Source organism: Cervus elaphus, chromosome 15 (genome assembly GCF_910594005.1).
Source record: "Cervus elaphus chromosome 15, mCerEla1.1, whole genome shotgun sequence".
In the NCBI taxonomy this organism is placed as follows: domain Eukaryota; kingdom Metazoa; phylum Chordata; class Mammalia; order Artiodactyla; family Cervidae; genus Cervus; species Cervus elaphus.
Genome location: NC_057829.1, coordinates 26,765,139 through 26,777,784, shown reverse-complemented (window position 1 = coordinate 26,777,784; position 12,646 = coordinate 26,765,139). Strand labels below are relative to the sequence as shown.

At 46.0% G+C, this 12,646-nt stretch overlaps 1 protein-coding gene across 1 annotated transcript; it reads left to right on the top strand.

Moving 5' to 3' along the window:
* Positions 1-5,576: 5,576 nt before the first annotated feature.
* On the top strand, positions 5,577-10,587 carry PCBD1 (pterin-4 alpha-carbinolamine dehydratase 1). Its single transcript, XM_043926776.1, has 4 exons — positions 5,577-5,728; positions 8,285-8,416; positions 9,157-9,237; positions 10,015-10,587. Exons 1-4 carry the CDS (start codon positions 5,726-5,728, stop codon positions 10,111-10,113), a joined length of 315 nt encoding a protein of 104 aa, XP_043782711.1. The 5' UTR covers positions 5,577-5,725; the 3' UTR covers positions 10,114-10,587.
* The last annotated feature ends 2,059 nt before the right edge of the window (positions 10,588-12,646 follow it).

Sequence of the window (12,646 nt, the reverse complement as noted above, 5' to 3'; positions counted from 1 at the left end):
GAGCCAGCAGGCAGGTTAGTGGAGAGGGAAGAAAGTCAGGAACGTGTGTGGCAGGCAGTGACCAGGGCAGCCCCAAGGGCATAGGGACTGATAGCGCTGGGGACCCCAGAGGCTGCTTACACTAGAACGGGGCAAGCATCCGGATATTCACACGCTGAGCCCCACCCTCATTTGTTGTTGGGGGGTGGGTGTATCAATGTCTCTCACTTTGCGAACAGAGTGCCTTCTACATGCAGAGAATGTCCTCAGGTAGAGAGTGAGGCAGAAAGGCATGTTTCAGTCCTAACAAATGCTTGTCTTTACTGCCTTTTTAGTACTTTATTTTCACTTTATTTCTCAAGAGGATAAACAATAACTATTGCTAATAGAAATTCCTTCACAAAATACCTCCATCACCTGCTCTGCGGACGCACCCAGCATTGTGAGGTGATGTAAAGACAGGGCCAGAAGTGGCGATAGGAATGCATCCCACAGCCCCTAGCAGAGACACTGTGGGTAATGGAAGAGAAACAAGGCCCTGTGTGTACAAAAACAGCATCTAATCTCTGTAAATTTCTTTCAATCACCGGATGTGTGATATTTGTAAGCAGATCATTTATTTTTCTTTTTTTTTTTTTAATTTTCAGTGTGGCTTCTGTCACTTAGCATGCTTTTGAGAGTCATGCATGTTGTTGCATGGGTTGGCAGTTTGTTCCTTTATATTGCTGAGTAGTATTCCAATGTATGAATGGACCATATTTGTTTACTCATTCATCTGTTGATGGGCATTTGGATTGTTTCCAAACAGAGCTGCTCTACACATTTGCATATAGGGGTTTTGTGTGTGTGTGTGTGTGTGTGTGTGTGTGTGTGTGTGTGTGGACCTGTTTTCATTTTTCTTGGCATGGGATTGCTGACTTAAAAGTTTATGTTTAACCTCATAAGAAACTGTGAAATTGTTTTCCAAAGGGCTGAACCATTTTGTTTATTCACCAGCAACACATGAGAGTTTCAGTGACCTCACATTTTTGTCAGCACATGGGATTATCAGGTGGCATCCTTTTCTTGATGAAGGTTAAGGAAGAGAGGGAGAAAGCTGGCTTAAAACTCAACATTCAAAAAATGAAGATCATGGCATCCAGTCCCATCACTTCACGGCAAATAGATGGGGAAACAATGGAAACAGTGACAGACTTTATTTTCTTGGGCTCCAAAATCACTGTGGACAGTGACAGCAGCCATGAAATTAAAAGACGCTTGCTCCTTGGAAGAAAAGCAATGCCCAACCTAGGCAGCATATTGAAAAGCAGGGACATTACTTTGCCTACAAAAGTCCGAAGACATTACTTTGTCTACAAAAGTCAAAGCTGTGTTTTTTCCAATAGTCGTGTATGGATGTGAGAGCTGGACAATAAAAAAGGCTGAGCAGTGAAGAATTGATGCCATAGAACTGTGGTGCTGGAAAAGACTCTTGAGTCTCTTGGACAGCAAGAGATCAAACCAGTCAGTCCTAAAGGAAATCAGTCCTGAATATTCATTGGAAGAACTTGTGCTGAAGCTGAAGCTCCAATACTTTGGCCACCTGATGGGAAGAGCTGACCCTGATGCTGGGAAAGACTGAAGGCAGGAGGGGAAGGGGACAATGGAGGATGAGATGGTTGGATGGCATCACTGACTCGATGGACATGAGTCTGAGCAAGCTCCGGGAGATGGTGAAGGACAGGGAAGCCTGGTGTGCTGCAGTCCTTGGGGTCACAAAGAGTCAGACACGACTGAGGGACTGAACAACAACTTTTTTTTCCTAGTTCTAAGAGGCGCTTAGTGGGATTTCACTGTGGTACCAACTGGCATGTCCCTAATGATCTCACAGGAAGAAGGTGTCTCTCCACATACCCCCCACATTCTTGCCCTTCTCCCGGTGGTACACTACTAGACCCAGGTTCATGGTAGGGGCTGGGCTCTCTGTTGCCTTGGATGCTGGAGCTTTCTCAGTGTTCCTGCCCATCCCTGCCCCACCCCTGCTCCTGTGGCGGCCAGACTGACACGTCTGTGGCTGCACTTGTGTGTGAGTTTCCTGCTTCTCCCCAGAGGTAGCTGACCTCTGGTGGTACTAGCATAGGATCCTGTAGCCCAAAACTGTTTCTTGCCCCTCCCCAAGGGCAGAGAGGTTTTTTTTTTTCCCTCCTACAGGAAATGAAGCCAACAATGCATCTTTATCTGGGTCCCAGGAGTGACAGGATTTGTTGGCCTTCTGCTAGTGATTTAACGGCTTTTGCTCCTTTAAGACAAGGGTCTGGAAAAGACTGCACTTTGGCACTTTTCCCACAGCAGCAGCCTATCCGCTGCTCATCTGGGGAGGAGGGAGGGTGGGCAGGGGCGGGGGATATCTACTCCCATCTCTTGCCCTTCCCCCACTCTTTTCTGAGCACTCAGTGGAGGTCCATAAATAAAAGCTGTTCATGTATGCAAACTCTCCCTGTGTCTCAGGGCCCCAGCTGTTCAAGATTGCATGCCAGCACACAACTGGCTTCCAACAACATGTTAACATTTTATATTTCTTCTTACCCACTTTTATGGAGACTGTGTGTCTTACCCCTCCCTCCTCATGCCTGGCACGGTTGAACCCCTCTGTGCATCCTGCTTCCCATGGTTGCCCTGTGACCTCAACTCCCCAGCATGCTGAAGAAAAGTGATGACTTTGTATCATCTCCAGGCCTTTCTCATCCTTAGTGTGGGAGCAACACTCTTTCCGGCTGACTACACCCTAGGAAGTCTAAATTCTGTCTTTGAAACCTCTCTTCCATCTTCTACCCACCAGTGTTCCCAAGCTGATGCTACCTGTTTGAAGTTGGTCTTAACACTCCACTTTCAGGGACCAATTTTTATTCAGGAATCTATTTGTCCTGTTATCTATTGCTGCCTAACAAATGACCTCAAAATTTGGTGGCTTAAAAATGTCCTACTTTTCTCTGAGTTGCCTGGTTTTTTGTTGGTCAGTGTTCTTGCTTGGGGTCTCCCATATGATTGCAGTCAGGTGTCTGCTGGAAGGACCAGGCAGCCGACAAGTCTCACTTCTGTGACTAGTGGTTGATGATCAAAAGTCATAAGGCAAGAATCTGGGAGTCAAGTTTCGCTGGAGGGCCATCTTTGTAGACTAGCTGGGTCAGTGGTAAAGAATCCACCTGCCAAGCAGGAGATGCAGGTTCGATCCCTGGGTCAGAAAGATCCCAGAAAGGAAATGGCAACCCATTCCAGCATTCTTGCCTGGGAAATCCCATGGACAGGGGACTTGGTGGGTTACAGTCCATGGAGTCACAAAGAGTTAGACACAACTTAGTGACTAAAAATAGCATCTTGCTTAACTGCATACAAAAAGGGATCTTTCATACTTTGGTCTTAAATTTATCTAACTATAAAATTAACAGAAGGAAAAGGGACAATATTTTTGTGACAGTGATTTGTCAAGTAAATCTTCAAAAGCATAAAGGTATAAGTAGAGGAAAAAATATAAATCTCATTACACCAAAACATAGGATTTCTGCCAACAAAGAACATCGTGGAAAAAGTTAGTGTACAAATGGCTGAATGGGAGGAGATATTTGCAGTATCTAAAACTAACAATGTTGAGATATAAAGTCCTGACAACCAACTTAAAAAAAAAAAACTATAAATTCTAAAAAAAATGAAAACCGAGACTATAAAATATGGAAGAAAAATAGGAGAAAAGTCTTTGTGACCTTGGATTAGACAAAGATTTCTTAGTTACAACATCAAAATACCAACCCAGAAAAGAAACATTTGATAAATTGGATTTTGTCAAAATTAACATTTGCTCTTTGAAAAGCATTGTGAGAATGCAAACAAAATATATGCAAATCAAAAATATTTGATAAAGGGCTTGTATGCAGAATGAAGAATTCTCAAAACCCAATACAAAAACAAACTCGATTTTTGCTGCTTTTGTTGTTGTAGTTACTGGACAGGCAATTTGAACAGGCAATTCACCAAAGATGGGTCATTGGCAAATAAACACATGAAAATGAAACCATTTGGTCTTGTTTCTGGGGGTTCCAAAGATCTCCTGTAACACAGTTCTTCATGTCTCGGCACAGAAAGAACTCAGTGAGAGGCAAAGTGACAGATAAGAAGTGATTTATCAGAATAAATAATGTGAGGCTTACAAGCAAGTGGGCGAGAGGATGCCATTCCCCAGAAGTTAGTGTGCTACAGTTTTATAATCAAAGGAAAAGACGGAAGGAGAAGAAGAACTTGTCTTTCTTGAGTAGACATCATGCTTCCATCATCAGGTCCTCCTCCAGGTTGGGTAGGGAGTTTTCTTGTCCCTTCATGGTTAAGTTAGGTTCACAAATGATTGGTGTGTTTTTTTGTTTTTTTTTTTTAAATCTGTGCAGAGAGCATGTCTAGGGATCATTAACTTACTGAGTTCCCTGGGCAGGATGTGGGTCTCAAGCCACCATTGTTTCATTGTTTGGGGGCATATCTCATGCTTCTGTTGCATGGTTTTGCTGCTAAGTAAGCCTACTTGGTTTTGTGGTTAAGCAAACCTGCTCTCCTGAGTAATCATTAACTTACAGGGGTCTCCTATACTTTTTTCTACTTACAATCCCTTTGTGGGATTAACTATTTAATCACCTACTCTATCCCTTTACTCTGTCCCTATCAAAAAGGTATTTAACATCATTAGTCATTAAGGAAACGCAAAACCACAGTGAGATACCACTGCATACCAATTAGAATGGCTAAAATTAAAAAGACTGACACAGCAAATTTTTGTGCACCTGGGAAAGTGCAGAGGAACTTGAAGTCTCAGACACTACTGATGGGGATGTAAAATAATCTGACCACTTTGAAAAGCAGTTTGATAGTTTTCCTAACAAGTTACAAGCATATACCCCTGCATATGAAAGAAAAACGAGAGCATATATGCATGCAAAAGTTTACAGCAGCTTTACCTCTAATAGTAAAAAACTGGAAACAACCCAAACGTCCGACAAATTGTAGCATTTCCCAAATGTCCAACAAACTGTAATATTTCCAACACAGTATAACACTATTAAATAACTTCTACTCAGCCATAAAAAGAAACTATTGATATATGCAAAAGCATAGGTGAACCTCAAAGTAATTATGCTGAGTGAAAGAAGGCAGATATAAAGAATGGAAAGTTATGTCCATTCACATAGCATTCACATAGAAAATGCAATCTTATCTATAGGGAAACAGGTCAGGGGTTATTTGATCTAGGAGGAGGCATTCTAGGGGTTATGGCTATGTTCATGATCTTCATCGCGGTGATGCATACTACGTGGTGATGCATGGTTGCACAGATGCATACTACGTCAAAACGCATCGAAGTGTACTCTTGAAATATGCGCAGCTTATTGTGGGGGTCAATTTCTCAATGAGGTGTTTGTAGGAAAGAAAAAGTAATCTCGCGCCCAGAGTCACATAGTAGGAAGCGGCACCGCGCGATGCAAATACTGAAGTCAGTGTTTGGAGCCCGGGTCCTTAACGCCCGCAGCTCCCTGTAACGTTGCCTGCGTGGAAAGTGCTGGAAGGGAACCTCAGCTGTGGTTAATGATTACCGGTGGGCGGCTCCTTCTCGGCCGCGCTCCCGCCTCGGGGCGGCCCGAGCGTGGCCCCGCCCGACGCCTTCCCAGAGCGCCCGGCGTCGCGGTAGGGGGCTCCCTGCCACCTGCTGCTGCTGCCCGCCTCCGCGTCCGGCATGGTAAGGGGGCTCACGCGCTGCCACCGTCCGGGCTGCGGGTTAGGAGGGGACGCGCGGGAGGGAAGGAGGAGGGCCCGGGGCCCGCGCCCAGGCCAGAGGACCGCGCTAGGAGTGCGGGGGAGCCTCCCTCCCAGGCCTTAGCGAAGCAGCCGCGCGCCGGGCTGGGAGAGTCGGGGTCTCGGTCCCGCCTCCGCCCTACCCGCAGCGGTGCTGCCGGGGACACTGAGGCCGAGAGGCGGGCGGTGGCAGGTTCCGTGACAGCCAGGAGGGAGCCCAGGCCAGAGCCCGCTCAGGGCCCCGGTGCCTCGGGCAGGGAGTGGGGCGGTGAGACGGGGATGGGGCGTGGCGGCATAGTGGCCCCGCAGACCTAGCCCCCTTGGTGGCGCGGCCCTGTCGTATATTGGGGGCTGGCGGGGTGCAGTGGCGGGGAGACCGATGCCTGTGGGGGTGTACAGAGGAAGGCCGGCTGAATTTCCCGTGTGCCTCTGCCTGCCGCTTTGCTGCCCTTTTCGCTTGCACTTCTGGGCACGGGGTCTAACTGAGCCCCCTCTGCCGAGCCCGGACCTCAGGGCCACCCTCTGGCGCCTAGTTTGAGGCCTGTGCCCAGCAGTGGGGACGTGATTGCTCAGGGTCACACGCCCTCCAGGCTGAGCTTTCTGGGAGGAGGGCGTCAGGCCCTGTGCTCAGCTATAGAGATGAAGGTGAACCTGCAGGGCAGCAAGAAGGGAAGCTTCTAGACCCAGACCTTTACTAAACAGCAAAAACGTTAGGCTCCAAAGCATTAGGAGCAGGTGGGACTGTGGTGACACCTGGGAGGGCACTTTGAAGACCTTGGCTTGAACATAGGGGAGGTGGTAGGTGAGCTGATTGAGAGGTACACTGAGGCTGCAGGCCGTGGGTAATCAGTAACCCCTCTGCACACCCCCAGAGGCCCAGGCCAAGTCCAGGCCTGACTTGGGATTTACTAAGCAAACACTGCCCCTGCTGCCTCTCTGAGCCCAGATCTCAGAGCGGTTTGTCAGTTCAGCCCCAGGCTGTGAGATGTGGGGGATTCCAGAAGACTCTAAAGAGAAAGGGGAGCCTCCTAGGAGCCCGCTAGTACCCATGCACTCTTTCAGAGTCAGTGTACTAGGTGGTAGCTTCTGATGCCTTAGCTGCCATCTGGTCATCTGGTTGCCTGGATACATAGGCCAGGCTTATCAGCCACTGAGACGGGGCCAGGTTCTGGAAGAGAGACTGGGTTGAATGGTGATGCAGATCTCAACTGTCCTTGCTGATCTTCCAGAGCCTAGAAGAGGAGACGGATCCATCCAGATCTGTCCAGAGAGGGCCCACGCTTTTCAGGAGGGAGAAAACTGTTGAATTACCAGAACCCTGCAATGATTTTTCAATTCGAATCCACACCTGAAGGTCTGTCATAGACCTGCTTGCCCCAGGAAGTCCCCTTTTAAAAATGCAGATAATATCCCCTTAATAGCAATGGAGTTACGTGTCTCCTGGCTCCCCTTGCTGATTCCTAAAGTGGCAGTTCTTAGACTTTATACCCATCAAGCCAGGAGAAATGAGTACCCCCAGGCCACCTGGCTTCCAGTTTGCAGGCTGCCTTATCAAAACTGAATTAACCTCCCTCATATTCTTTTCCCAGACCTAACTAACTCACTTTTAATTTACTCAACAGTGTCCATCTTTGGGTAGTTCTACTTCACAGGCCTAAATTCTAGGATCCCTTAAGTTCCGCCACCTGGATCTTTTTAAGAGGCTGGAGAACTCACCTTTCCTTTCTTCTGTTTTCTAAGAGAAGGTTCCACTCATGGCCTGAGTGGTGCTAGTTTGGGCTGCCCCGGGGACATTTTGCACAATAGGAAAATAGGCTGAGGCACTGCACTGGCCATTTGCCCTTGGCCAAGTTACTTCTGCTTTGGGCCTGAGCTCTGGCTCAAGCTGACAGAATAGAAAAGAAGGTGGAAATAAACATAGGCCTGGCAGCGGGGAACCAGAGGCTGTGTAGGAATGAGGTGGGGTACCCACTGGGAGGTAGTGCCAATGGCTGAGTCTCCTGGAACATGTTTTAAGTGCTAGTTCCTTTGCAGTCCCCAGGGATGTGGACCCATCTTGAGAATGATTCCTGTGCTTTCACTGACTGGGGAGAGTGGAGGGCGATCATTTCCCTTCTCCAGGCCTCAGTTTCCTCTTCAGTACACGGTAACAGTAGGGGCTTGATTTGCTTTGATTTATTCTCTCATGAATGAGACCTGATATGTAAATGGAGGGGTGCCCTCTGAACGCTCTGAGGACAGGCGCAGGGAGGAACGTTCCTCTGCCCCGGTGATTGGCATTACACCTCAGGACTGTCTGTTCTCTAAGAACCTATCAGTGCCCGAGCCAGGCCCCTCCTCCCAGGCTGTTGTGTTAGACGAGCTGCCCTTTGACTGTGTCACCACAGCCACCTGTGGAAGCTGGCTAAATTTCCCTGAAGGTCCAGGGCCCTCTTTTTTTGTCCTGTTTAAAGAAAAAAAAAAAAAGTGCCCTTGAGCTTCTGTGTTTTCCCTCTCCTAGGCTGGCAAAGCACACAGGCTGAGTGCTGAGGAAAGGGACCAGCTGCTGCCAAACCTGCGGGCCGTGGGGTGGAACGAGCTGGAAGGCCGGGATGCCATCTTCAAGCAGTTCCATTTCAAAGACTTCAATCGGGTATGGCACTGGGGTGGGACACAGTTCCTGAGACCAGGGCTGACGGGGTCACACTCCAGAACGTGTTCCCTCCCTTAGAGTCCTGTTAGCCAAGACTCTCAAGATGCTGTGCTAATCCGGTTTAGCTGTCTTCATCCAGTTTAGTTGGAGATAGGTCCTGGGCTGTCTCTGTTTTGTGTCTGTTAGTCGCTCAGTCGTGTCTGACTCTGCGACCCCATGTACTATAGCCTGCCGGTCTCCTCTGTCCGTGGAATTCTGCAGGCAGGAATACTGACTGGGTTACCATGCCCTTCTCCAGGGGATTTTCCTGACCCAGGAATCGAACCTGAGTCCCCTGCATTGTAAGCAGATTCTTTAGCCACCAGGGAGGTCTCCATGCCTGGAACTTTTAGAAACAGTCCTTAGTCTCCTTAGAAAAGGAGACAGTTCAAGTGGGAAACAGGTGACTATTTGAAGACATTTTAGTAGATAACCTAAAGATTGGCCAAGATGCAAAACCTCTTTGGGATTTCCACCTTCTTAGTGGTCCTGGTGATATGACTTTCTACTGCAGAAGGGCCACCTCAAACTCCAGCCTCAGAACTAGTGGCAGGGTACAAGGAGGAATGCTTAAACCTAGAAAGGTCACCTTATAGGGATCGAGGCCATCCTCTTCCTTCTGGGCCTCACACTGACCATAAAAGGGAGTCCAGCCGTCCTTTCTCTCAGAATACTAACCTGGGTCTCACTTCATTAAACAGGCTTTTGGCTTCATGACAAGAGTGGCCCTGCAGGCTGAGAAATTGGACCACCATCCCGAATGGTTCAATGTGTATAACAAGGTGAGTGATGCATGCCTGGAACTCCAGCTCACTCTGAAGGCCTCTCCCTTGGACTTCCCTATGGGCCCTCCTCACTGACATAGTATCAGCTCCTGTTCCTTTCATCTCCTTCCTAGAATCGACATAAACAGCCCCTGGAAAATATTCAGTCTCACTGCAGATTAAAAAACAAATGCAAACTAGAACACTAGTGAGATAATGTGTGGTTAAAGTAGACATTAAGGAGGCAAATCCCAAGGAAGGAAAAGCTGTGGGAACCAGGCATATTCATTGTTAATAGCTCTCAAGGGCTGAAATTTTTCTTGAGATATGGAAGAATGAAAAAGCAATAATCTTGAACTAAGAATACCCAGGCATACCAGAAAGGTCAGCCTGTCTGCTAAATGAACGGAAACAGTCATTAAATGCCTGCCATGCGCCAAGCGCTATGCTGGACTCTTTCTAAAAACATTAAGGTTGGAAGAGACAATCTATAAATGGACAGTGTTTAGGAGTTGAAATTGTCTGGAGTCTTGTCTTTAGCTTTTAGGTTGCTCTTGATATTTGGATCTTTCTTTTTTATCCTGTGCTGTAGTCGCCACTGTTTATGGAGATGGACTAGAAGACAGCTTGCCCTGTTAAGGACTGGTCAAGAAGGCAGCCCCGGGGAGAGCCAGTTACTCTTGAGTGCCTAGTTACTCTTCATAGTATGCTTGAGCCCAGGAGCTGGTGATTCCCTCCTGCTCGCAGGTTCTGCTGGTGGAATCAGCTGGCCTGGAATCTCTGGTTTTGTTTCAGGTCCACATCACCCTGAGCACTCACGAGTGTGCGGGCCTTTCAGAACGGGACATAAACCTGGCCAGCTTCATCGAGCAAGTAGCAGTGTCCATGACATAGACCCTGCCCTTCTCTCAGTTCTTCCGGGGAAGGGTGGGGGCACTGAACTGGGGATCCAGAGAGGAAACTGGGGGAGCACCAAGATGCTACTATAGTCAAAACTGCCAAGTCGACCCTGCTGCCTCCATTTAGGGGCAAGTCCTTGCTGTTGGAAGGAGAGGCCAACATCACTGCTAAGACCAGTAACTTAGACCGGTTTTACCCCACATCACTTTCATCTTCCTTGAGGCTTTGTGATGTGTACACTGATTTGAATAAGCTCTTCTTTCATTACAACTCTCCAGAAAAAATGACTTTATTTCCAAGCTGTGTCTTATTCCTTTTCTAATTTACTTCCCAAAAAGCTGTGATAAAAGCTGTGTCTAAGATAAACATAGTCTTATGTTAGAAGCTAGGACCCTAGGGCCATCTTTACCCTATGTGACAAAAACTCATGCACTTTTATGCCTAAAATAAAACTGTTGTTTCACTTGGCCTCAGGCTCTAGAATCTTCTTTTTCACAAGCCAATCCAAATTGGAATCAATAGACATTTAAAGCACCTACTTTGTACAAGACAGTGTTCAGACTACTAAGGGGAAAGGGGACCAGAACACCCTAAGCTCCTATTGTCTCTGGGAATTAAGTAGAAAAATATTTAAATATTACCAGGCAGCCTGAATGAAGTTAATGTCAGATGCAAAGACAAGAAATGAGTTAATGAACATACAGTGATTCACACAGTTGAACCAGGAAGCTTCATTTGACTTGATTCTTAAGGCAGAGGTAACTGAAGGAGCATCTTGAACAAAGGTAAAGGTTAGCCAGATAGTTTTATGCATGATGGGACCTACGACTAACCTAGCCTAATCTAGACTAACCTAACCTAACTAACCTAACCTCCTTCCTGGCCTACAGCATCCAACGTGGAGATTTTTTTTTTCTTGAAGCATAGTTCTTTGGCCATATTGTTAATTTCGGGTGTAAATCAAATTGATTCAGTTATATATATGTGTGAGTACATATATATATATATATATACACACATGATATACAGACATATGTTTTTTATACTTTTCCATTAAAGGTTATTACAAACTATTGGATATAGTTCCCCTTCTGTACACTAATCTTGTTGTTTATTTTATATGTGATAAGGTATAGCTATTAATTTTGTACTCCTAATTTATCCCTCCCCCACCTTCCCCTTTGATAGCCATGAATTTGTTTTCTATTGCTATGTTTCTGTTCTCTAATTAGTTAATTTTTTATATTCCACATATAATATCATATGTCTATCTTTGACTGATTGCTTATAGTATGATCATCTCTAGGCTCATCCACATTTTTGCAAACAGCATTATTTCTTTTTTATGCCTGAGTAATATTCCATTGTATATGTGTGTGTGTCTGTGTGTGTGTGTGTCTGTGTGCACACTCAAACATACGTGTGTGTACAAATATATATACCAGGGGTCCTCAACCCCCCAGCTGAGGACTGGTACTGGTCCATGGCCTATTGGGAAATAGGCCACTCAGCAGAAGGTGAGTGGTTAGGCAAGTGAGTGAAGCTCCATCTGCTGTTCATCATTGCTGGCGTTACCACCTGAACCTTCCCTACTCCATCTGTGGAAAAATTGTCTTCCAAAAAACCAGTCCCTGCTGTCAAAAAGGTTAGGAACCACTGATATAAACTGTATCTTCCTTATGTTGATGGGGACTAGGGTTCCTTCCATGATTCGGTGATTATAAATACTACTACTTGCATATTAGGGTGCATGAATTTTTTCCCCAGTGTGGATCTTTTTTTTTCATGAAAAGCAATTAGAGAAAGAAACAAAGAGCTTATATTTCCCTAAATGCATTTTTATTTGTGCATTTATAATAGTTACTGGAAATGTTTTTTAGGTTTTTATTTTATATTGGGGTATAGCCGATTAACATACAGTGCCGTGGTAGTTTCAGGTGAGCATGAAGGGACTCAGCCTTACATACACCTGCATCCATTCTCCCCCAAACTCCCCACCCATCCAGGTTACCATGTGGCCCTGAGGACGTACAGAACACGCTGCATGGTTCCGTGTGCTATACAGTACGTCCTTTTTGGTTATCCATTTTAAATTTAATAGTATGTAGCATGTGTATTTTTCAATTAGAGTTTTTTGGAGGGTATATTCCCAGTAGTGGGATTCCTGGATTATATGATAGCTCTATTGTTATATTTTTAAAGAATCACCATCCTCTTTACTGTTGAGGCTGCACAAGTTCACATGGCCAGCAACAGGGTAGAGGGATTGCTTTTTCTCCACTTCCTCTCCAGCATTTATTATTTGTAGCCTTTTTGATGATGGCCAAGACTCAGACCAGTGTGAGATGACAACTCATTGAAGTTTTCACTTGAATCTCTCTGATAATTAGCAATGTTGTCTGTCTTTTCATATGCCTGTTGCCCGTGTGTATGTTGTCTTTGGAGAACTGTCTCTTGAAGTCTTCTGCCAGATTTTAAAGTTGGGTTGTTAATAGTTTGGTATTGGTTGTATGAGCTGCTGGTATAT

What these genes read in the sequence shown, in the direction of transcription:
- PCBD1 (XM_043926776.1), top strand. An exon ending in ATTTCAAAGACTTCAATCGG is followed by an intron (nt 8,417 to 9,156) that starts GTATGGCACTGG and finishes TTCATTAAACAG; the next exon opens with GCTTTTGGCTTCATGACAAG. An exon ending in GGTTCAATGTGTATAACAAG is followed by an intron (nt 9,238 to 10,014) that starts GTGAGTGATGCA and finishes GTTTTGTTTCAG; the next exon opens with GTCCACATCACCCTGAGCAC.